The 26,875-nt window shown below is 39.8% G+C and overlaps 1 protein-coding gene across 5 annotated transcripts in view; it reads right to left on the bottom strand.

The window, feature by feature from the left end:
• Positions 1-26,875, bottom strand: part of LOC126482335 (RNA-binding protein Pasilla) — a 92,571-nt gene that overhangs the window by 6,361 nt on the left and 59,335 nt on the right. For all 5 annotated transcript variants that reach the window (XM_050106403.1, XM_050106398.1, XM_050106400.1 and 2 more), the window contains 3 exons: positions 14,364-14,517; positions 14,055-14,267; positions 12,436-12,746 (listed from right to left, as the gene is read on the bottom strand). In XM_050106403.1, coding sequence (XP_049962360.1) covers positions 12,436-12,746; positions 14,055-14,267; positions 14,364-14,517 — 678 coding nt within the window. The remainder of the gene's footprint in view (positions 1-12,435; positions 12,747-14,054; positions 14,268-14,363; positions 14,518-26,875) is intronic.

Here is a 26,875-nt window from a genome sequence, read left to right as displayed (position 1 = left end):
GAAAGGCGCAAATGTAATGCTTCAATAGCAAACTCAACAAGTTTTGGCCACAATATTACAAAACATTAAATATCCTAACATCAGTAATCGTAATAGACATTTCAGTGCAACTGTTTGGGGTTTATAACCTTCACTGAAATTCATTTCACTGGTACTGTAATGCTCCATTCGCAATCAAAAATATGTTTACATTCTCAGTCCCACTCTATGATTATAGAATGACACCGTAAAGAACAAAAAATGTTCTGAAATACTTCAGCTGTTGGTTGAACTAACATTTGGTGTGAAATCCTGGCATACATCTTTTACACCAACACCTCAGAGTCTGTTTTATCTTGGCCATAATTGGCAATGGCCTTTGTAGCTCTCCTAGTCAATTTCTTCTATTTTTTCCAAATTAAATTGTTACTTATTTACTTGTTTACCCTGGCCGTACTATAGCCTTAAGACCCTCTCTTACACTGCAGTAGATACCCGACGTTTACAGTGCAGACATCCACATTTTTATTTAACACCTACTTTACTTGTAATATCTACTTTGTATTTATCAAAACTAACCAGGAAGGCAAACACTGCCTCCTTTTTCTGACTTTTGGTAACAATATTAGGATTGCAGAGTATCATGTCATGGACTCACAAGTGCTCCTTATTACTCTCTCTGATTTTCTTCATATGTAAATAATCTGAAGGTCAATGTGTAGACATCAGAAAAAAAAATTCTACAACCTACAAAAAATTCAAGATTAAGACTATCTCCGAGCACAGTTAAGTACAAAACATTTTGAGTTTATTAGCATTATTCCCGGTACATGAATGCACATTATACAAGCCATAATTGCAAAATCACTGGTTCAATTCTCATTAGTAGCAACTTTTTCTACTTTTATTTAAATTTTTTACTATAATCTAATGGAAATGTTAACAAATACTGAATCATAATTTTAATAAAACTTTTTTTACTTTTAATTACTGGTTGTATGAAAATAAATTTGGTACAAACATTTGAAATTCCTTATCATTAAATGACAACATTATATATATATATCTCAACAATGCTGTTCAGTCTCTAGAAATAAAAAACTTACTTTTATTTTATATTTGATGTTTTGCATTTGTGTACCAATTTTTCATGTGGTTAGTAATTAAATACAAAAGATGATATTTTTATTGAAAAGTATTCTTCAATATTTGTTCATTAATATTTTCAGTTGTTACTACCAGGAATCAAACCAGTGACTTTACGATTACGAGACTTCTACGTTACACAATTAACGACAGGGGTCATTTTAACGCACTGAAAATTTTTTGTGGCTAGCAGCACTCAGAAATATTTTTATTTGCGAAGGCAGTTTCAAGTATTGCATCTTACTGCTTTTAGAAATTTTTGTCTGGGCATTCTGTAAATGTGAAGAAAATCAAAGAGAACAAGTTCTTAGGTATCCTTGTCAGATAAAAGTAAGGGCAGATCTATCATTATTTCAAGTGATAAGCCATTAGCTCAGTTTTGAAACTGAGGCTGTTTGATATGTCTCTGAGGTTACATGGAAGTGTTTCCTCACACAGGACTTTACTTATATGCGTGATATTAGGAGGAACTTAATTTAGTCAGATACTTTCATGTCACAAGTACAGCATTATAATAGTTACTCACTTCAGATTAATGCAAAGAATAATGTGATGTAGCTCCTTACTATGACATTATCTTTACTGTAAATTCAACCACCTTTGATAATTTTCTTAAAAACAAAGCCCATCTTCTGCCTAATGTTAATTGAGTGAAATCTATATAACAGTAATTTTCATTACTTCCTGGGAAATTTAGTGACAAGTTCCACACACAGTGATCACACTGAAGTTCGAGGCTTGACGCATACCATAAGAAAATACAATATTTTGTGACATTCATCAAGGTCATCTTGGGTGAAATGCTGTGGAACACTTGCATGATCTCCACTTAACTTTGTACATCTGAAATAGATTATACGTGTAAATAAAGTCTTTCATTTCCATTTAACCTTGCATAAAAAAAGTTACACAATATAGAAACAGGCTTGCGGTGAAATAAATGGAAAAGGAAATTCCTGAATGAAAAAAGGAGTCACTACACAGTTCTACGACCAACCAACCCAGAGAGAGAGAGAGAGAGAGAGAGAGAGAGAGAGAGAGAGAGAGAGAGAGAGAGATATCAATCTTTATAATGGCCCTCTAATATTTTACTTTGATTACCACAAACATGCGAATTAGGGCATGCCTATTACATATTCTAATCTGATGAACAATTTTACATTCTAGAAAATATGTACTTCACTATTCAATATTTTAGAATCAGCTTAGGCATTCAACCATTTATCTAATGATTTCACAAGTTTTAAACTTTCTCTATAGGAACTTCCTGGAAAATTAAAATTGTGTGCTGGAACAGCACTCTACACTGCCTATTGCTGAAAATGCCCTTACTAATTGAGCTATGCAAGCACAACTGACAACTTGCTCTTGCAACTTCAGTTCTGATAGCACCTCTCCGTTATTAGTTGAACTTCGCAGTTACTCTGCATACCAAGTGGTACTAGTACTCTTGGAAGACCGGATATCATAGAGAAACCACCTCATTGGAATTTTACTGCAAAAAAAAACAACCAAAGTGTTGTTGCTGTGGTCCTCAGTCTGAAGATTGGTTTGATGTAACGCTCCGTGCTAGTCTGTCATGGGTACTTCTCCACCTTCCCATAATTACTGCAGCCAACATCCTTTACCGTTTTTAACTGCCATATTTTCCTAAACTACCAAATTATGTATCCTCGATGCCTCAGGATATGTCCTACCAACATATCCCTTCTTTTAGCCAAGTTGTACCTTAAAGATCTTTTATTCCCAACCTCCTAATTGGTTACCCTGTTCACCCACCTAATCTTTAGCAAATTTTTGAAGCACCACACTTCTAAAGTTCCTACACTGTTATTGTCTGTACTGTTTATCATCCATGTTTCGCATCCATGCAATGCTACATTCATGACAAATACTTCCAGAAAATATTTTCAAACACACAAACATTTCCCACACATTGTTTTCACACAGACCTGAGTCGGTTTCCTTGTTTCCAATCAGCAAACATTGAATGTGCAGGATCCCTGTGATGTGTGTAGGTCAAAATATTCAGGTAAATCCATTTCATTTGAGTCCTGTGTGGAAAGGGTTATTTATATCCAATGTTAATATATTTTTTCAGAATCACATTCCTAGCTGCTGGTAGCCTGCATTTTAACTCTTCTTTTCTTCAACACTGACATTGTTCTGCCCAAACAGAAAAACTTATCTAACATTTATAATGCCTTCACTTCCTAATCCAATTCTATAGGCATTGACCAATTGAACTAGCTACACTATCACCTTTTTATATTCATCTTCCTAATATTTTTTTACGATATTAATAAACTATTCCCTTCAACAAGTCCTTTGCCATATCTGAAAGAGTTACATCATCATCAGTAAACAACAATGTTTTTATTTCTCTCACTGAACTTCAATATTGTCTCCTAATTTATTTTTTGTTTCCTTTACTGCTTCCTCAATGTGCATAGGGAATAACCTCAGTGACAGGCTACAGCCCTGCCTTGCTCCGTCTGCCTCTCTTTTAACATCTTTCTACTTTGACAGAAACCGATTACTATTTTTCCCTCCTACCTAAATTAGTTCAAAGAGTAGTCCAGTCAACACTGTCCTAAGCTTTGTCTAAATCTATAAACACTACGAAGATGAGTTTGCAATGATTACATTGTGATACGTGCAAAATTCTTTCATTCCTTTCCCCCAGTCCAAGATCTCTCATTTATCCCTTTCCTGCTACTGATTTCTGTTGTTCATCAGAATTAAAATTTCTTATCCCTTAAGAAACTGAATAACTTCTTTTCTCACATCATACAATTTTTTATTCCCCTCATTATGTGGAGTTAGTATGCATTTACATTTTTATTAGTGTTGTGTGTCATGGCTGTGTGTATTTTGCCTACGATAATGCCTTCACTGTGCTGTACATAGTAATCAACCTGCATTCCTACTCATTATTAGACCTACTGCTGTATTAACCCTATTCAACAGTGTTAGTAACCTTGTTCTCACCTGACCAGAATTCCAATTCATTCTGCTACTGCACTTCACTTATTCCCACCACCACAAAAGTATTCTGTTCATTCACTTTGTTTCATACAGCTGGTTTATCAGTATTAAACTGTGAAAATCCAATGAAACCCAACAGGTAAAAACCTGACTGAACTAAACAGTTGACACCAAATAGTTCTTGCCAAACTTGCTCTGACCAAAGTGTTGCTTGGTTTTCATGTCACATTGATCTATTAATACTCAAACTAGCATTTAGTATTTCTTATTATGATGTAAAATACACTCTTGCATACTATTCCAAGACAACATAAACTATATTAATTTCTTATTATGATGTAAAATACACTCTTGCATACTATTCCAAGACAACATAAACTATATTAACTAAACTGGGAAGTGCAAAAAGTAGTAAAACTATTGGACCTCTGCACTGAAAGAAGTGCTATAGAAACCCAAAATGTATTAAAGATGCAGAACAATTTTCAAAGTCACTTAATATGAAAATGTGAGGTATGCAGGTAATTTTTAAAAAATGAGTGGTAAATTGATCCCTCAAAATAATATTCATTGTGTATGCTGAATGCATGACATCTGTAATGATGATAATAATAATAATAATAATAATAATAATAAGTAATGCACTACATCAATGACCTTCAATAGTCACCTGAACTGTCAGATAAAACATTTTCTTGAAAATCAATTCCCATATTCATGGAGTGTGAGTAAAGATATGCCTACTTTCTATTGTCAAGGCAATAGGTGTGGAATAATATAGTTTTCTTGGTAAAATTGGATCCAGCAAGTGATGTTTGGGTTACTTCCAGAAAAAAAATTTCGAGGACACTATAATATTTTATAAGAATAGGTTATTTTTACACAGAACTGAGATAAGCATGAAAGGAGAGTACGTGATGAGTTACCAGACTATAACTTGCTATTAATAGATGCGAAATAAGTATGTTTGAGAGCACATTTACGGCAACTTCTTTGCTTTGTAACAACAGTGCCTTCATTATGCAACTGTGAAATGGATCTTGCAAATGTGTCAAAACAAAACAATTTGATGGCAATACTTTTTAACAGAATATACCACACATTTAACTGAAATCTTAAATATTTGTAAAACTTTCTAAACCAATCTCTGTTACTTCCCCTGAGTAGTCCTGCTCTCTTCCTGCCTCTGTCATTATCAGTCTCATGCAAAACTACATAATGAAGTTCATAATGCACACTACACCCGAATGCTACAGTACATACAGTGTAGACACATACTACTCAGATTACATTAGCATGATTTTTCAGCACTCTACTCGCACAACAAAGAACTTGTGTTGCATCAAAAATACCCTTACATCTATTCTACATCTACACAGATACTCCACAAGCCACTGTACAGTGTGTGGCAGAGGGTACTCTGTACTGCTACTATTAATGGACATTATTATGGGGTGTGTCACCCTTCGTTTTTATGATGGCTCGAGTTCTGCTGGGGAAACTTTCACGGAGGTGTCTGAATGTCTGAAGGAATGGCAGCTGTTTCTTCCTCATGAGCCAAAACCAGAGAAGATACTGACATTGGAAGCTGGGGTCTGGAGCAAAGTCAACATTATAACTCATTCCAAAGGTGTTCCGTTGGCTTCAGGACAGGACTGTGGATTGACCAGTCCATTTCGGGAATGATGCTGTCCACAAATCATTTTCTATTACAGATGCTGCTTTATGATAGGGTGCACTGTCATGCCGATACAAACAGTACGAGGTTTCCAAACTGCTCCTCTACTGTACACAGCACACAATGCTGTAAAATATTTTCCTCAATCACAATACAGGGTTCATACCCCATACTACAAAACAACCTCCTGCACTTTTCACATGATGACAGGAAACAGTCTCCAAACCCAAACCCTCCATCAGATTAGCACAGGATATAGCAAGATCCATCCCTCCAAATTACTTGGTTCCAATCATCTGCTGCCCAGTGGCTTAGATCTTTATACTACCTCAAGCATCACTTAGCAATGACTACAAAAAAAGTACGGCTGACAAGGAGCTGCTCAGCCAATGTACCCCATTGTTCAAAACTCCCTATACATTGTTATTGTGCTAGGTGGATTGCTGGCAGCACTTTGGAGCTCGCCAACTGAAGTCTTCGCAGATTTTTTACAACCACCCTCTGCAATGCTCAACCGTCCCACTCTATGAAGTCTTGGTTAGTTGTGATTGTTCCTTCATGTTTCCACTTCACTATCACATCATCAACAGTCTACTCGACCAGCTTTAGAAGGGTTGAAATGTTTGATGAATTTGTTACTCGGGTGACATCCAATACTAGCCCACACTTGAAGTCCTTGAGCTGTCCTGACCCACCCATTCTGGCATTACTGCTTCTCTACTTGCAAACAATACTCTCCACCTCCTTTTATGCTGGTAGATCTGCCTCTCCTGGCATCTAACAGTCAATTCTGCATTACATTAAGGGTGTACTGATACTTTGCATCAGTAAGACTTTGCTTAGGTGACTCTTCAGTCTTATTTGCACTATCAGTTGTACAACTTTATAATTATTGTCTACCGGTTTGAGTTATAACAACCACCTTCAAAGGACAAAAACAGTATACATTATTGGATCATATTTACATTTTCCTCAAATACTATACAACTAAATGTAAAACATACATAACTATCACAAGAGTCTGCCTGAACATAATCCATATAAACATTTTGTACATGAGCACAATTACAGTAATGCACATTTGGTGAGAACATTACACTTAATAATTCAAGTTACTTTTATCAAGTGTGAAGTTCCCATCCACGATACATTTCCGTAATTGCGCTAATGCACAGCACGTTTACACGGATTATGTTCAGGCAGACTCTTATGACAGTTACGTTTGTTCTACATTTGGTTGTATAGTATTTGATGAAAATGTATTTTTGATTCATTCATGTATACTATCTGCTGTAAATATGGTTGTTGCTACTGAAACCGGTAGAGAATAAATATACAATTGTACTGCTGATGGTATGATTTCTTTCTAATATTTTTGATCAGATTGTTTATCGTATGCCCCATTGACCTTGTCACTCATACTACTACTACTACTACTACTACTACCAGTACTAGTTTGACCCCCTCCTACTTTTGTTCATGTCATTAATAACAAAGCTTCTCGTTAAGGAACAGTAACACCTCGGAGGTATGGAAAGCTTATAGCTGTAAGGTGCATTCACTTAAGAATTTGTCTAGATCAATATAGTTAGACTATACCTTTAAAGCAAGCCCTTCAAAACAGGATCCCTTATTATTTTCTAAGGTACACAATATGTATCAAAAAATCATTATTCTCGTATTAGAATTCATTATTTGAACATCCACCTAGGCTCTGGCTCTCACTCTTTACGTGTAGATTTTTCACCTGGATCCAGTTTCACCTCAGTTTGAAGAAGTGCATCACCCCTAGTTTAATTCCACAACCTGCATCAAAATATTTGATACTAAATATTTCCTTTGACATGATTACAGAAAATGTTTTACATCATTTACTGACACTGGCCACCGTTAGTGGTAGAAAGGTATTTCTATTTTACTTTGTGAACTATGAGCAGGGAACACAAAAACAGTACAATTAAACTACTTTTCATGCTGACTGAAAGCAGCAGATATCCAAATATTCAAACAGTGCTAAATTTCTTCTACATATAAAGGATAGTTATTACCATCCACAAAACTTGTACTCTTATCAGATAAGACTGACTGTCAGATTTAGACTGATCATGGTCAAACTGTTTATAGCAGTCTAACAATAATTAGTTAATATTGCAGCTTTATAATATCTGCTTCTCTATCAATGTGAGGATGGCTGATATTACAAAGTGTTGGACATCCATTCAGCATCTTTATAATTTTTTAGTTTTATGAATTGAATTTTCCTTTTGATATCGCATATAGTTTCACTAATTCTACAACCCTGACAGCTTGTTTCATGATGAGAGATACTGAACACGGATGGATGAGATAATGTCTGGGAACTTTGTATATTTTACACATAAATTTCAGTTTGTATGTATTTCAGCATATTTCTTCCATTTGTGGCTATATTTACTACAATTCGTGTTTTATATTACACCAAAATAAATCTTTAACAAGCAAAATGGCAGCATTAAATGATAATGAATACTGCCTACAGTATTCATAATTTATGTTAAAATTTCTTCTTGGGCAACACGAAAAGCTCTCACAGGTAATGTCTTGAATATAAAACAGCTTGATGTTGACAATAAGCTTTCAATAGTTGGTAAATACACATTACATACATTATGTTTGACACTTATTTAGTTTCGACTATTATAAGGAAGAAAAGAGGTTACACTTAATTTGCAGAAAGGAAATGATTTTCTAAACTGGGACAAGACAAAGAAAGAACCTATAATTGCAGCTTCCCTTATGATAGTTTGTCTCAAAGAAAAGCATCACAGGTGAAAGGGACTATAAAAGAAGGAAGGAAGATTACGAACTCCATGTCCCAGCAGTGTTGAAGGCATTAGACAGAACTCAAAGTTAGGATCAAGTCTGAAGGAAAGAAACTTATTGGCTTCATTTAAGGAACCATCTCGAATTCTGTCACAAGTAAGTGAACCACACACAACCTACACTATTATGTCCAGGCAGGAATATGAACAAAACATAAAAGTAGAGTACCATAACCACAGTACCAGTCATTTCCCTCAGAGCTAAAAAGGAAAGAAAATTTACAAATGGCGAAGTTTGGATAGAGAAGCCAATCAGAAAAGGCAGGGTCTCATCTGTATATTTTTGTTCCTAATTCATAAACATACAGCAAAAATACATTTCTATGGTGGTGATTGTGACTGTTTACTTGCAGACAATGAACATGACAACAAAAGAGACCTGATCATTGGAAAAAAAGCACAACATAGAATGAAAATAACCAATGTGCAAGGGTTCTGAAAGTATGAAGAGGAAATTGTACAAACAGAATAAGAATAAACAAACATATGTCATAAGAATTTAGATGAAGAAAAGAAGTAAAACGAAAGTTTCACTGCTGAGAAGAAACAACAACACACCAAATATGCAGTGATGAAAACACTTGTTTCCAAGAGTTATGCCCAATGACAAAAACCAGACAAAGTGTGAACTGTGTTACTTTCAGCAAGCATAAAATGCGGTTTTGAAATATAATAGTTTTTTCCTTTATAAAACCTTATTGAGTCCATTTTTCTCTGAAAGTGTGTTCTGTAATAATGCACAGTTCACATAATACTGTACGCCCAAGCAACAGAAACAGAAAAAATTTTGCTCCCATATTTAATGATTCTGATTTTATTGAGAGTTTTATCACATGGCAGTTACTGCCTCTTACCACAAAATATTCAAAAGGTTAAAATTTCAACTGATGAGGCCAGGCTACTAAGAATATTGTACACAAACATGATCAGATTGGTAATAAATTTTCATGCCGGGCAATAAGAACCATGCGGACTGTGCAACATTACGGAAGACTGCAGAGTATCAAGATGACAGGGCATACTTTTAAACATCTATCTAACGGTTTATTGACACCTGGTGTGAGTGCTGCCCAATAAAGACGCTATTCTACAGAAGTATGTGTGTGTCATTCAATACTGAACGGTCAATGTTTATATTACAAAGTGGCAGCAACTTACACCAGGTACTATGGTTCTCAAAATTCAATTGATAATCAAGGGAACAGTCAAAAAGGCTTTATGAAGCGTTGCACTCCATTTAAGAAGAATGTTTCAGAAACTTAAGATCCTCAAAGTTTATGGTCAGTCTACATGTCTCGCACTGCATGTTTCCACTGGCATAAAGCTGTTAAAAGGTGGGAAGAGAGCTTGTCATTTGCTCCACTGATAACGCCACAGCTACAATTATGCATTTAGACCCTTTAGTAATAATAAGCTAATGCACCAAGAAGCTTAAACAATGCGGTACTATCTCCACCATCACTTTCAAGGTTGATTTGAAGATGACAATGGGCGCTCTTCTGGTTCTCAAATACCAAGTCCTACGCAAAACAGACATACTGCTGTTGGCTATGTTGTTTCTAAATAGTGAACCCAGGATGAAGGGGACAATACCTAGCAAATTTCAGTTCTTGAGGTATGCGTTTGTTACGACTGAAACGTAAAAGAGTGGGACAATCTAACTGAAAAAAGGCTGTAAACAAGGTGTAAGTAATTTACCACCTCCGTTTATACATATAAAGAGTACAGATTACTAAAGATGTTACCTTCTTCAACTGAAATTTCTACAGCTGTTACAATCTGTTTGTTTACTAAAAAGCATGCCTAACCCCCCCCCCCCCCCCCACACACACACACACACACACACGGGAGAAGTGCATATATCTTTACAGTAAGATTAAGGAATAAAAGAAAGATTTTGTTACTGAATGCTGCACTAATATCTTTTACAGCCTCACTGTTTTTATAGAACAATCATTATACATGATAACTCCTGAACAGTTTGTCACCAAGTCAAGTGTAGAGAACTTCCTACCCATCATAATCACAACAATTTTGTTGTTTATTTTCTGTTTCCAGGGTCTCAATGTTGACATACCTCCCTGCTGCTGTACAGAAGGGACCGAGCGAGGTGGCGCAGTGGTTAGCACACTGGACTTGCATTCGGAAAGACGACTGTTCAAACCCGCGTCCGGCAATGCAGATTTAGGTTTTCTGTGATTTCCCTATATCACTCCAGGCAAATTCCAGGATGGTTCCTTAGAAAGGGCATAGCTGATTTCCTTCCCCCTTCTTGACACCACCCGAGGTTGTGCTCGGGTCTCTAATGACCTCGATGTTGACAGGGCGTTAAACACAATCTTTCTTTCTTCCCCCCTTCCTAACTATACAGAAGATTAGCTATTCTAATATATAACTTCTCTTACTATATTCTTGAATTAAATAGCCCAAGCTCTGGATGCAGTAATCAAAAAACCAGTCCATACAACAAGCAGTAAGATTCTTATCCTCTTATCCATCTCCCCCCCCCCCCTCCCCATTCAACATAAAAATGAACAAGAATAAAAAACAACATTCTACTCTGACAAGGCTGTAGCCCACACCACAATATTAGGGACATATTACAGGCATCACTGCATCAGTGATTGGCAAAAGTCTATATACTGAAACATATACCACCTCTAACAAAATAGAATAATCAAACATGAATAACGTTGCACATATCAATTAATCAACACTAAAGTATATGAATTAAAGTACTGCTTTTAGCCCCGTGCTGCATCCATAAAGGCATTTATACATGTCCTGTCACGCTAGCAAACTAACAGAGTGTGCATGGGCATAATGTCTTAAGTCATATTCCTAACAAGTACATACAGCACTCCAAAAATGACAAACCTGGTTCTTGCGTTATTATTATTTGAAGCTAAAAGTCTGTTTACCTGAATTTTACCTTACATTTACTCCATAACTAATTAAAGGTTGAAGAAAATTATGCAGTCTACCTGTATGTCTAAAATGGTACAGTACAGAAAAATCGTCAAGAATACCTGACTGTAATGATACCAAGTTTCATAAAAGAAACTTGGCAGTTTCATGATAAGCTAGGATTTACGTTAATGTGACAAACACAAAGGAAATTAAGCTTCATGTTCAAATGCAGTTACGTGAGTAGAATGAAAGTTTATTATTGGCTCAATCTACATTAAGATGTTTATAATGATCAATACAAACTCTTGGATAAAACAACTTCATACAAGTATGTCCAAAAGGCTCACAAATCCAGAGGATAAGAAATATCCTTGCTCAATACTATGGAGGAGAAAGTATGAATAACTGTGTGGAACTGTGGTCACTATCTGTGAAAAATGACTTTATACTTCAGCAATGAGAGTCAATTTTAATGAAACTTTTTGTGTGGCCTTCAGTATTCTGCAAAGGAGATTGCTTACAAGATGAAAGTATACAAAATGAAAAACAACACTGAGTAAACAAAGAATACTACAGTTCTGCCCATGGCTCTACATGTTCATTTGTGTTCACACATTACGAACCATAAAAATAATAATAATAATAATAAAATAAACAATACAAATTGTGTGTGTTTTCTAGAAAGGCTGCCATAATTTAAGAATAAGACAAGTAACTGACTCTCATAATGAGAGATAAATAATTTAAACTTCAATGTACTAATTCAGAAGGCTTTGTTTTTATCTAGGGCCACTTCGTAAGCGGCCATCTGTTGAGTATAACCTGAGAGCGCGCCAGTCAGTCCCGTCACCACCGCGGCGCACTATTACGCACCGTGCCGATGGGCCCAAAGGCGCCACCACCATTTGCTGCTGACGCAGGTGCATCTGCTCCTAAGTAGCCAGCTGGACCACTGCCCCCAGCTGCTGTCCCTGCACCTGCCAGACCGAGGCCCATGCCGAGGATTCCATAGCGAGCCAACGTGCTCATTGCAGCTGTTATTTCTCCTGTCGCTTGTTCCGAAAAGCCACTTCCACGTAACACGACTTGGATGTGTTCCAGTAACTGTGTTGTCAATGATGTACCTGCTGTTGGTGATCCTAAATTCAAGCTTAGGTTTAGTCCGTTTAGTAGCATGCCTCCAACTGTGAGAAAGAAAAGAGCAAAATTAATTTCCTGATGACTATTTTTAAAGTTAATACCAACAGGCTACAAAATACTACATTCTATGAGCTGTGATTGTCTACATATATAACTCTAGCAGAATGCGAGGCCTCAAATTATCTGAAATTTTACAGCAACATAAAACAATTTTTATTTTGAGGACATAGAAAACATCTGCCATTATATTGTTGGGGAAACATGCAGCATTCATGTGAAATTATGTAAACAAAAATGTATATAGACTGGCAACATGGGGGTTTCAAGTCTGCATCACTCAAATGTGATTAAGAGCTCAAATTATAGCACAAGTTCACTTAAACTATTCTTCAATTTGTGAAGCAAAATCCCACATTCCAAAAGTTTGAGTTCAGACTTACAAGAAATCTCCAGACACACGCTCTCAAACTGCCTGTTTATATTTTTTAACCCGACAAAATCATTTATTAAAGCAGACAGAATATGGGAATTTTATATCTGAACAAAGACATCTGTGGCCATTGTCTTTCAATATTTTTTTTCCCCCTGCTCTACATCACATCCCAAGAGTTTCATAAAATACATCATTTGAATGGGTGCTAAGGTTAGGAATACGTGAATAAAGTGCTTTATTGGTGGTCAGTTTTGGTTTTATTTTACTGATAGATTGATGAACATGAAGAAACCAGTTGCTGTGGCATATCACTGCCCTTCAAACTCAAGGAGGCAGTTTATATTTTCAAGTGTCTCTCATGCTTCAACTGCAATGTTTACAGCAGCTGTACAAGCACAAATGCTGTAGGACAACTATAGTTGCCAACCAGGACAAAGAAAGATTGTATCCATCACTGACACTAAGGCGCCATTCTATCAATTACATCAATTCCCTCTTATGTTATGGTAAGTAATTCATTAGCAAATATACAAGGATGCTGTAATTTCATATACCTGTCCACTCATTTTTATGTTCTGCCACTGATGACCTCTTGTCTTATCTCTCTATTGCACATGACAGTCATGCTCTGAAAAGTGTGTGTTACTGCTGCATATCTGCACCTTCCATAGAGCCCATCGGATATAATTTTGAAGCCCCTCCACCACACAAGGGGAGAAGTAGAGAGGGGAGGGGTGGGACAGGATGGTGTGTGCGTGTGCGTGTGTGTGTGTGTGTGTGTGTGTGTGTGTGTGTAGTGATGGTAATTTTTAAATGTTTTACAATATGCAATCGTGCAATTAATCTGACAGTGGCACCTTGCAAGTGATCAACGACAATAACCAAATATTTAACACCAATGTGCAAACAAGCAACCCACCTGTAGTATTCAGACTGGCAGTTGAGCTGAATGTACCAGAATGCATAGGTGTATGCTGTCCACTATTAGCATATGGAGAGCCTGTTGGATTATAATTAGCAACAGGGCCAGAAACATCTGCATAACTTACATTAAGGCAACTACCACTTTGAGGGTCTTCAACAATTTTTACCAAAATCATTCTGCAAGCAGTCTTATTGCTTTCCATGTCACCTGTACAAAAAGAAAAACATTTATTTAAAACCTGATATTACTCACTTTCATCAAATAAAATTGAGTAATTTGAAAATATGGAAACAGCATACATACCAATGACAGTTATGCATCTCTCCTGAAGAGTCTGATCTTTTGCTTTTTGAGAAATCTGGACGTATGAACCACTCTCCTCTTTAATTTGCTTGATGTAATTCCCACCCTTGCCGATAATCATGCCAGCAGTGCTGTTTGGTACCAGTATTTTAACCTATAAAGACCAAATTAAGTTAGACATTTCTGGCTGTTGACTAATGTTTAATGGAAAGACATAAAACAATTAAATAATGAACATAGAGTGCTCAATGAAGTACTGTAATGTGAAAAATAGTCAAAGAAACTAAATAATGTTAGAAAATTATGAAAACTAATACATAAAATCATGGTTGGTTGGTTAGTTAGTTGTGGGTTAAGAGACTAAGCTGTGAAGGTCATCTTCAAGTCACTCTGCCCAGGGGTAGGTCATCTGGAGTCAGTGATGTCCACCAGAGACGTGTTTTGATGGTATCAGAGCTGAGAAATAGTTTCAGAAGTATATGAAATGGGACAGTACACAGATCAGAGCAGAAAATTGGCCCCCTGGACTCATCCATCGCGAGAGATATCCCACCCGCACCTGACCCCTGCCACACAATTAAGGGTGAAGACTGAGCAAAGGATGCCTTCTAGTCAGGACATTCAGAACTAAAGTGAGAAGGCTAAAAATGTAATGGGCATCAGTTGGACCATCAAAAATAGAAAGTAGATAGGACAAACAGGGAAGGCAGCAGGTGGGTATCCACAGGGCTCTGCATGTGAAAGGGGCAGGCTCCATCCCTGAACCAAGGCACTAAAGAACACCCACTATTTAACAGATTGCTACCTCTAAAATGGAAAATAGGGTGGGGCAGGAAAAGAAGCAAACATCTAACAAGCACTTAAAATAGAGTAAAATAGGAATGGAAGATGCAGCTGGCAAAGGAGGCATATCCCCTACACCTAGCATCCAGTGGAAGCTGCCCCAACTTCAACCACCCAGCCCTCGCCACATAGGTAGTTTAAAACCTTAAATCTCTGAATAAAAACCACTTTTTATGGAGATAACAGAGAACCGGTTCAACTGACTGTGAATCATATGGTGATATGAGAGGCAAAGAATTTAGAAGACTACATTTACCATGGAGCACCATAAGGAGGGGGCATTCCACCAGGATCTGAGCTACTGTCTGCAAGACTCTGCATTCACATTTTGGGGGTGGCTTGCTACATAAACTAAAACTATAGTTAGTCTGGGGATGACCGAAGCAGATGCAACATAGTAGAGGACTGGAATGACGAGTACCATACAGTGGTAGTCTTCTTGATGGTGTGGAGTTTATTAGATGAGGCAGTAATCCACCATGTTATTCCATTTCTGAGTGAGCAGGAGCAGAGCCCTTATTTGCACTCGCAAATCCGCACCTGGGATCATCAAAGCAAATGTGGAATGAGCAATCGTTTCTTTAGCCAAAAAGTCTGTCAGTTCATTCCCAGGGATACCCATATGACCTAGGGGGTCCAGAGATATACAACTGAGCAGGCTGCATAACAAAGTTCAAGGATAGGTCATAAATAGCACATATCACAGGGTGACAAGAGTAACACTGATCAAAAGCACGGAGAATGCTCATCAAGTCACCACAAATTTAAACATGGCCCAAAGATACCTGTTTAATAAAATGTTGGGCCCTGTTTATGGCTACTGGCTACACCACAAACACACTATAAGTTCATACAGAGCGACAATTATTGAACTATATGGAAAAAAAGTAAATTAGTTATTAGTTACAAACTCAGGCTTGCACAAACTTTATTCAACATGTAAACGTCACTACAGACATTCGGATTTAGGTTATGACATGTTTGATATGCCTGCCATCATTGGTGATGATGTGGTGCAGACGAATAGCAAAATTCCGCGTGACCCGCTGAAGTGTCTGAACATTTATGCTGTCAATGATCTCCTGGACGGCTGTTTTCAGCTCAGCAATGTTTTTGGGGTTATTCTTGTACACCTTGTCCTTTATATAGCTCCACATAAAGGAGTCTGATGTGTTCAGGTTTGTAGAATATGGCGGCCCATGCCAGTGGCCTCTGGATACCCCCAGAGCCAGAATGTGGTCCCCAAAATGCTCCCCCAGGACATCAAACACTCTCCTGCTTCAATGGAGTCTAGCTCCACTTGCATGAACCACATCTTTTTGCAATCAGGGTCACTTCAGATAATGGGGAGGAAATCATTTTCCAAAACCTTTACATATCATTTGATAGTCTTCATGCCATCAATAAATATCACACCAATTATTCCACGATTGGACATTGCACATCACACAGTCACCCATTGAGGGCGAAGAGACTTCCTGGTATGAAATGTGGATTCTCAGTCCTCCAAATGCACGAATTTTGCTTATTGACGAACCCATCCAAATGAAAGTGGGTTTCATCACTAAACAAAACCATGCATGCGCATACTAATTTGCACCATGGTAGTTGTCGATATACGTTGGGTTCTTGCTTGGCTTAAGGATTGAGACGATGATTGTATCTTGCTATTGTGATGAGAAGACACCTTCAAGCCAAATATGTTTAAAGACAGTGAGCAGATGTAAACTTTGAGTAACATTCAGATGTCTGATCATCTCATTACGAATTGATATCAGGGCAGGGGCCATAGGATGAGATGAGGCAAGAGTCTGATGCAGTTCACAGTCAGTGAAAGGTTCATTATATAATTCAGCTTGGCAGGGGCTGAAATATAGGAAGATGTCTTCAATTTGTTTCCATGTTAGGAAAGTAGCCAGGTAAGGGGAGGGCATTGACAATGGCTTAAAGTTGGTTGCAAGGTGTTCAGCCAGAACAGACACACAGGTATGAAGGAGGAAACTTTGAATAGTGGTTGATCTTTGGTGGCCCATTGGACTATGGAGCTTGGCCCATACCTGGCAGAAGGTGGCGCACGTTCTTACTTCACTTAAGTAGGCGACGAGCCTTCATACAGTGCCGCTTAAAAGTGAGGAGGGCGGTCAGCGAAGGAGCCACTCAATAAGTTGCAGGGGCCTACGACATCTTGAGTAACTGTTGCAACGTCTGTGGTCCATCGTGGGGCTGGCCGGCAATAGAGTGTACCCGAAGAAAAAGGAATAGCAATTCCACTGGTGCAGCCGATTGTGTTGGAGATGTCTCCCACAACCTTGCCGCTGCAAACTGACAGAGGGGGTGAAAGTTTTTTTTTTTTTTGTTGTTATGGTTTTTGGGCACAAAACTGCTACGGTCATTAGTGCCCGGTCTGTGACTTAGGAAAAGGTAAAAAAAACGAAACTGGAAACCAGCAGCAATGGGAACGAAACTCAAAAAATTGGAGAAACTAAAAACAGAAGAAAAGCTTAAAAAACACTATAGAAGGGGGTTGGTTGTCCCCAAAAAGAGCTTCAAATGACTGACGTCATCTCACTGGCACTAATAAACTCGAGAACGCGATCAGCTGAGCGCGTGTCATCTGCTAAATTGGAAGATATATCAGGTGACAGCTGTAGATGGGCGCGTAACAGAGTAAAATAGGGGCACTCAAGTAAAAGGTGTCTTACCGTCCACAGCTGAGAGCAGTGGGGACAGAGTGGGGGAGCATCGCCACTTAAAAGATGTCGATGGCTAAATAGACAGTGCCCTATCCGGAGTCTAGTTAAAATTACCTCCTCCCGACGACGCGTTCGGGAGGAAGAAGTCCAAGCACAGGGAAGAGCTTTCACACCCCGCAATTTATTATTGGGAAGTGCCGACCAATGTGTGTGCGCCATAAAAGAGCAACACGATGACATAAAACACTCCGTAGATCGGCGAAGGGAATCAATCATGCAAATAGCTGGCTGAAGAAGAGAGACTGCAGCCTTGGCCGCTATATTGGCCGCCTCATTTCCACAGATACCAACGTGTCCTGGGATCCAGAGGAATGCCACAGAGACGCCCCCCAAGTGGAGCAAGTGGAGGCAGTTCTGAATCCGGTGGACCAAAGGGTGGACAGGGTAGAGAGCTTGGAGACTGAGGAGAGAGCTGAGAGAATCTGAACAGATAACACACTGTATCTGCTGAGGGCGACGAATGTATTCGACAGCCTGGAGAACAGCGTAAAGCTCCGCAGTATAAACCGAACACTGGTCGGGAAGCCGAAATCGATTTGGGATGTCGCCAACAATATAGGCACTCCCTACACCAAACAATGTTTTTGAGCCATCAGTGTAAATAAATGTGGCTTCCTTCATTTGTGCACATAGAGCAGTAAATGCCCGATGATAAACATGTGAAGGGGTACCATCCTTGGGAAACTGACAAAGGTCACGGAGCAGGCAGGTCCGGGGACGGAGCCAAGGCGGAGCTGTACCCCAAGTTGTCAAGAAAGTTTTAGAAAAGTGGAAAGAAAGAAAATGGAGCAGTTGACGGAAGCGGACTCCCGGTGGTGGTAGTAGGGAGGAAGGGCGGCCTGCATACCCTAAATCCAAGGAGGCGTCGAAAAAAATGTCATGGGCCGGATTAGCAGGCATGGAAGACAGATGGCTAGCATAACGACTCAGAAGGACAGCTCGTCGATTGGACAGGGGAGGTTCAGCAGTCTCAGCATAAAAGCTTTCCACAGGTCTGGTGTAAAAAGCTCCAGACACTAAACGCAATCCACGGTGGTGGATAGAGTCGAGACGCCGAAGAATAGGCGGCCGAGCAGAGGAGTAAACTATGCTTCCATAGTCCAATTTCGATCGCACTAAGGGGGTGAAAGTGACAGCAGAGATATTTAACTGCCAGTTGCTCTCAAAGAGAGCATAAAGCTAATTGGGCTACCTAGCAGCAACAAAGAAGAGACATAACCACCAGCAAGTGGTCATTGTGCCAATGATCATAGTGAAGGGACTAACATACCAAAGCACCAAGGTTGGGAGAAAAGATCATAAGATTGATAGTTTTAGTACCGCCATGAGCAGTGCTGAAGAGGGAAGGAGTACTGTCACTGAGGAGGCACAGAGCGAGATCGGAAAGAAGCTGATCAGAAGACACCATCCAGATAGTGTTACTTGCCCACGGGAGTGGCATGCACTGAAATCTTCAGGCAGAAGAAAAGCAGGATTAAGGTGGTCATCTTAAAGGAAATAAGTGCCCTACTTGAATGTGAATGAATGCTACAAGTGTTGATCGCTGGGATGGTTTGCACTTGGACCACTAGTGCTTGGAACACGGTAAAGAGGAGAATCCACTCACTGACGACATCTATGTGAACCAACATAAACACACCTTCAGTTGTCCGCCTGGGGCTAGTACAACTCTGAGAATGCACGGCAACCACAAAGCTCTGGGCAATGGACATCAGTGAAGCGTATTTCTTTGAGGGTCATACACACTGCACAACAAGAGGAAATTCCTTGCTGCAGTTCTGGCTGGTAAATGTAGTATCTGTTATAGGTCCATTTGATCATCATGGTGAAGGTGTGGGGCCAGGAGGACTGATCATGTCCCCAGACTGCTGTCTGTCACTGGTGAGAGCAGGACAATGTCGAAATGAACACTGGCTCAGAATCCGGCATTGTGGGGGAACCGACGCCTCCAGGGTCACTGGAATAACCTTTGACAATTCTTCTTCCTCTGGTGCTCCCCCTCCACCTCTTGTTTCACAGCTGAATTTCTTGAAGAGGGTTTATCCACTAACAGGGGTGGCTCATTTAGCTATTGGCTGGTTTCAGGGGACAGGTATGCTGGGGACGAGCTCTGTTACCGGTAGGTGTCTGAAGTGGTGTTGCAGGAATCAAGACCGGAGAGTGTCGGTATATCCGGTTTGAACTGCTGACAGCAGCGACTTTTGCACAATTGGTCATCATGTCGACAGGATGCCTCAGTATGGCAGGCATTTTCTTCTCTTTTTTAAATACTAAATAAATTAGTGACCGTGGAGGAAGGAGTTCAGTACACCTGACACACAACCGTGGTGGCGCAAAAGAACGACCCTCGTGGAGTGATCTTCAGTTATCACATTTTAGGGCTGGCCATGAAGAAGGATGGCCCAAGCATAAACATCAGTAATACCTCACATGTGACATAAGGTTTCACATCACACCTGTACACCATAACTAACTTTTCTGGTAGTACATTTCCTTCAATGGCTAAGATGAAAGAGCGTGTATCTGTTGTATACAGCTGACAAAATGTAAACCTCGCTGTTCGAGATTAGCTTGGTGCTTCTTGTCTGTCTCAAAAGTAAGGTTCCTGCGAAAGAACTTCCTGTACAATATTCATAATTTTATGTGGGGGCAATAATCACTGTTATGACACCCAGCCATTCATACACCTGAAGAGTTTGAGATTAGGAGCAGAGGTGTCCTTAATAGGAATCCTTTGAAAAATTTCCCCCAACTTCTCCATATTTTTCCTCTTAAAAAACGAAAAAAAAAGTTTTGGCGTCATAAAAGCCTCTCTCTCTTTTCAGATACACACCAGGTATTAGGTAAAGACCTGTCTGTTGGAATTGCCACTGTGTTGGTTCACTGTGATAGGAGGAGGAGGAGGAGGAGGAGGAGGAGGAGGAGGAGATCCCATCAACAATGAGGTCATTAGAGACGGAGCACAAGCTCACATTGGGGAAGGATGGAGAAGGAAATTGGCCACGCCCTTTAGAAGGAACCATCCCAGCATTTGTACTAAGTGATTTAGTGAAATCACAGCAAACCTAAATGAGAATGGCCGGATGCGGCTTAAAACTGTCGTCCTCTCGAATGTGAGTCCATTGTGCAAACCAGTGTGCTACCCTGCTCAGTAAATCTGGTATGTTTCATGTGCAAAATGTCCACCCTGATGCCACCTACTCCAATCAAGAGCTCTCCCATGCATGCCACCCAGCCACAGCAAAGGTCATCTAGTATGATAGCCATTGCCACAAATCCTCATGCTCCTAGGAGATGGGTATCTACTCCTTGGCATATGCAATGACCTACCAAGTCAGGCCTAAGTGTGATCCCTGTGCGGTACATAAAAACCACACAATGTTGGATTGGCTACCATCTTAAGTGCACATATGCATATCTGAGTCAATACAATTATTGCTCTTGAGGGTCAACAACACTGTAGGCAGCAGATCCACACTACAGAGAGGGGTGGGAAGAAATTTAAAAAATTGAAACTGTAGGTCAAAACTCAATGGGACCAAAATTAATTCAGGTAAAAAGTGATGTAACGGCAAAAAATTAAGACACTAATGAAAGAGAGCACAACCTAGGGAAATAGTCAGGTCAATATCAAAGGCTGCCATCGTGAACAAGACAAAGGGTTAACATTTGTCAGAGTGTGCAGCACAAGGAACGAATTAGCCACTGCCTAGTTACCAGTTACTGAAAAGTAAAGAATAACATCAGTACACAAATGTATATGTCAAGTGTAAAAGTAAGAGCACAGATGACAAAAAATAGGGAGAAAGTAAATTAAAAACACAAAGATCAAATAAAAACTGACCAGTGAAATTCATGAGCAGGTATAGATAAGAGACTGAGATCACAATAAAGGAGGCATAAAACATCAGAAAACAAAGAGGGGGTAGAGAAGCAGTAAAAATTACGTAAGTTTAAATGAAGCACTGGCAGGTGGGGCAAAGGAATTCATGCTTCTACAGACTATTCTGGGATGGAGTAATTCCGAAATTCCCCAACATGCTGCACCTAGATCCACCTCTGGACCTTTTTGCTCTTTCAGATCCCTTGTTCCTGTTGGTGCACCATTCTCAGTCGGTTTTATTCTTTCCCAATTTTCCAGAGTTTCGTAAATCTCCCTATCAATGCACTTATTCTATCCTCTCTGAAATCCAACTATTGGTTTTAACAATTCCCTTTTATAACGCCTCCCCCACAAAAACACACACAAAGATGGCCTCTTGAAGTGTAGTAAATGTGCATCTAGATATCTACACTCCTGGAAATGGAAAAAAGAACACATTGACACCGGTGTGTCAGACCCACCATACTTGCTCCGGACACTGCGAGAGGGCTGTACAAGCAATGATCACACGCACGGCACAGCGGACACACCAGGAACCGCGGTGTTGGCCGTCGAATGGCGCTAGCTGCGCAGCATTTGTGCACCGCCGCCGTCAGTGTCAGCCAATTTGCCGTGGCATACGGAGCTCCATCGCAGTCTTTAACACTGGTAGCATGCCGCGACAGCGTGGACGTGAACCGTATGTGCAGTTGACGGACTTTGAGCGAGGGCGTATAGTGGGCATGCGGGAGGCCGGGTGGACGTACCGCTGAATTGCTCAACACGTGGGGCGTGAGGTCTCCACAATACATCAATGTTGTCGCCAGTGGTCGGCGGAAGGTGCACGTGCCCATCGACCTGGGACCGGACCGCAGCGACGCACGGATGCACGCCAAGACCGTAGGATCCTACACAGTGCCGTAGGGGACCGCACCGCCACTTCCCAGCAAATTAGGGACACTGTTGCTCCTGGGGTATCGGCGAGGACCATTCGCAACCGTCTCCATGAAGCTGGGCTACGGTCCCGCACACCGTTAGGCCGTCTTCCGCTCACGCCCCAACATCGTGCAGCCCGCCTCCAGTGGTGTCGCGACAGGCGTGAATGGAGGGACGAATGGAGACGTGTCGTCTTCAGCGATGAGAGTCGCTTCTGCCTTGGTGCCAATGATGGTCGTATGCGTGTTTGGCGCCGTGCAGGTGAGCGCCACAATCAGGACTGCATACGACCGAGGCACACAGAGCCAACACCCGGCATCATGGTGTGGGGAGTGATCTCCTACACTGGCCGTACACCACTGGTGATCGTCGAGGGGACACTGAATAGTGCACGGTACATCCAAACCGTCATCGAACCCATCGTTCTACCATTCCTAGACCGGCAAGGGAACTTGCTGTTCCAACAGGACAATGCACGTCCGCATGCATCCCGTGCCACCCAATGTGCTCTAGAAGGTGTAAGTCAACTACCCTGGCCAGCAAGATCTCCGGATCTGTCCTACATTGAGCATGTTTTGGACTGGATGAAGCGTCGTCTCACGCGGTCTGCACGTCCAGCACGAACGCTGGTCCAACTGAGGCGCCAGGTGGAAATGGCATGGCAAGCCGTTCCACAGGACTACATCCAGCATCTCTACGATCGTCTCCATGGGAGAATAGCAGCCTGCATTGCTGCGAAAGGTGGATATACACTGTACTAGTGCCGACATTGTGCATGCTCTGTTGCCTGTGTCTATGTGCCTGTGGTTCTGTCAGTGTGATCATGTAATGTATCTGACCCCAGGAATGTGTCAATAAAGTTTCCCCTTCCTGGGACAATGAATTCACGGTGTTCTTATTTCAATTTCCAGGAGTGTATTTTTGTTCTGCAATGGGGTCTATATAAATTATTCTCTACTTACACTTGTATAGTGACATTTCTACAAATCTGGTTAGCTTTGTTAAGTCCATTTGAATGAGTGTATCTATCTCATGTAGGAATAATACATAAGAAGGGCTCAAAATACAAAAGGGCGAGAGGAAGGAGAAACACACACCTTGAAAATGCCAATACTACAAGTTTTTCAGCAATGACAAATGAGTTCACATCTGTTTATACAGTACCAGCAACCCTGTATCTTTATCCCTTAAATAGTTGCTCATCCTGTTCAATCCGATCACTGAGGGTTTACCAGCAACAATGTAAAGAAAAGAACAAAACTCCCAAATACAAATTTGAGCATAAATGTTCAGGCTTTTATGGTCACTTTTGGATGTCTAGTCTTGTCAGCACTCATCTCAAGAGCTCTGAGAGAGTCATTTGGTATTGTTTTCCCCTACATTCTGACAGCACTAATGGCTGGTGCTGTCTAAGACTTATGTGCCACCTTCAATAGAGGGTGAATTTTGACAATGCCAGTCACTGGTGACAGTGAAACACCTTAAAAAACACTACACAATCATAGGCTGAAGATCGTGAGATGAGTGCTAGAAAGACAAATGAATTTGAATAACTGCTCCCAAGTCTCATTTTCCACTGCTACAATGATTTGTTTTTCTGTTAGCAACTTGTAGCTTTCATCGCTTGTATGATGTAATGGCTTTGAATGATCTATTTACAAATTAATAAATTAATTTGTATTTCAATATGGCTGCACAGTGACAATTTACAGGCAAGGTCACATAACAAGAAACAATGTTTAGATTAACGAAGTGTTAATAAGGCCTTTTTTTAAACACAAAAATATAAACATTTCTTCTGAGGCCTAATGGACTATTTACTAAAAGCTTCATGAGAATATATGGACTGTGACCCCGTAGTTAAAATATTACCAGACCCAACTCTTTAAACTGACCCAACTGTTCATAAAATTTTTTATATGATCAAAGTGAGCATTGTATTGGTTGACAAACAATCGTGAAGAACGTATCTGCTCATGGTATTATCGAGAAAAAATAAGACATATGAATCAACTCACTGATCTCTCTCTCACTCTCTGACTTGCAGTGACAAAATTCTGAAGTGGCTTTAAAAAAAAAGAGTTATTTACGAAGCTTTACTATGCGTTGCAATAAAAAAATTGAAGATTCAGTCTGCCTTACTAGCTCTGGGCCATACTTTTTACCAGTTGTGTATCCTTTGATATGCAGAATTGAACATGGTGTGTGTGTGTGTGTGTGTGTGTGTGTGTGTGTGTGTGTGTGTGTGTGAGAGAGAGAGAGAGAGAGAGAGAGAGAGAGAGAGAGAGAGAGAGAGAGAGAGAGGGGGGGGGGGGGGGGGGGGGGGGGGGAGTAATCTATGATTATTTTAAGTACATTTGATCAGACATCTCTGCAATAGAATATGCTACTTACGTCAAATAACTGCTAGCTTGTTGGTGTGAACAGATATATAAATTTCAAAAAATAAAAAAATCTGTATGCTAGAACAACAAATCGTTCAGCTTCTTAAGAGAACAAGATCCCTTACTATGAGCTACCAGCCCACAAACAAACAAGATGTAAACTGCAATAAGGTATATCAACAGTTCTAACCAACTGGCAACAACTGAGCATAACAAATAATTTTGCAATAAAATTGCTAAAATGACTTTCCAAATATTTACATTCGTAATCAACCAGAGCAAGAAAAATTACAAACCGGTATCAGTCATCATATTAAAAATAGGTACCACAATGGAAAAACTCTGCAAACTCTGGCTTTTAAAGCTGCAGCATAGGATTCACAGTGGATTATCTCAAGAAACACTTAAAATAATCTTCATGAAAAAGAATTTGGCACTAGTACTGAAGATTATAGCAATAATTATGTGGCCACACACCCTAGGAAGTTTAGTTATCCATGACAGAGGGCATGGAAGTCCGTACAAAATGTACCCATTTTTCTTCTTGATCCCTAGTCCAAACCTACTGAAGTTTAGACTTTGGCGTCTGTTTTTTCCTTTTGTTACAGCTAACATTTGTTATCGAACAATACTGTAGTAGTCTACACTGAGGCAGCAGACCTTAGTATTTTTGCGCCATTCATGTTTCAGCAAGTATCGCGTGTGGAGTGGAGCTTTACTTCTCCCTCCATCATACTGACACCATCCATCAGACAAACTTCAGTAAAGTATTTTGATCTATCTGAAACTAATTAACTTATCAATAATTAACATTTAAGTTTGTTACCAGTCATGTTTTCTATTGTAGATTTTTGCCACTGTACTTATTAGATTCTGGCCTTTGCCCTTACATGATGTGGACCTGATTTTTTTTTTTTTTTGCGCAACAGGACATACTTCATTAACTAATTAAACCATTAAGATTTTTGCATATTTTACCATACTTTTCAATATGGTACTTCCACTTTTAAATGGGGTTATTCCCAATGTGGATGTTTAACATGATTACACACACTTTACTGATTTGTTAACCCAAAATATATTTCATAAACCAAATTACTATTAATACTTATGCTCCTAAGTAGCAAAACATAACCTAATATAACAACAAGCATGATCAGTTATTGATAATATAATGTAAATGGATAGATAAAAAATCTACTCACCAAGCGGCGGCTGGGGAACACACACACACATACACACACACACACGGGTTTAACTTTTACAAGCTTTAAGAGCCAGTGGCTCCTCCTTCTGGCAGAAGAGAGGCTGCCAGAAGAAGGAGCCACTGGCTCCAAAAGCTTGTAAAAGTCAAATCATTCTTTTGTGTGTGTGTGTGTGTGTGTGTGTGTGTGTGTGTGTGTGTGTGAGAGAGAGAGAGAGAGAGAGAGAGAGAGAGAGAGACCTCTCCCACCGCCTGGTGAGCAGATTTTTATCTATGTATTTTCATTAAAATATAACCTAGCCATTTTTCAAATGTTATGTGGAGTCACCAAAAATTTTCAGACTGAGACCAGCTAGCACCCATTTTACATCTATGTGACATCTTGAAAAGCTGTGGTTGCTCTGGATTGTATTCAAGTTAATGTCCGAGCTCATGACCTAGTTCTACAATGCTGACTTTTGTACAGAAAAGTTGTGGCTCACTATTACAGTGTTGACCCTTTCGCAGCTATTAAGTATTCGCAAAGTTTG

The sequence above is a fragment of the Schistocerca serialis genome, chromosome 5, assembly GCF_023864345.2.
Source record: "Schistocerca serialis cubense isolate TAMUIC-IGC-003099 chromosome 5, iqSchSeri2.2, whole genome shotgun sequence".
Lineage (NCBI taxonomy): Eukaryota > Metazoa > Arthropoda > Insecta > Orthoptera > Acrididae > Schistocerca > Schistocerca serialis.
The sequence above is the reverse complement of the archived record's forward strand: the minus strand, read 5'-3'. Positions and strand labels throughout refer to the sequence as shown.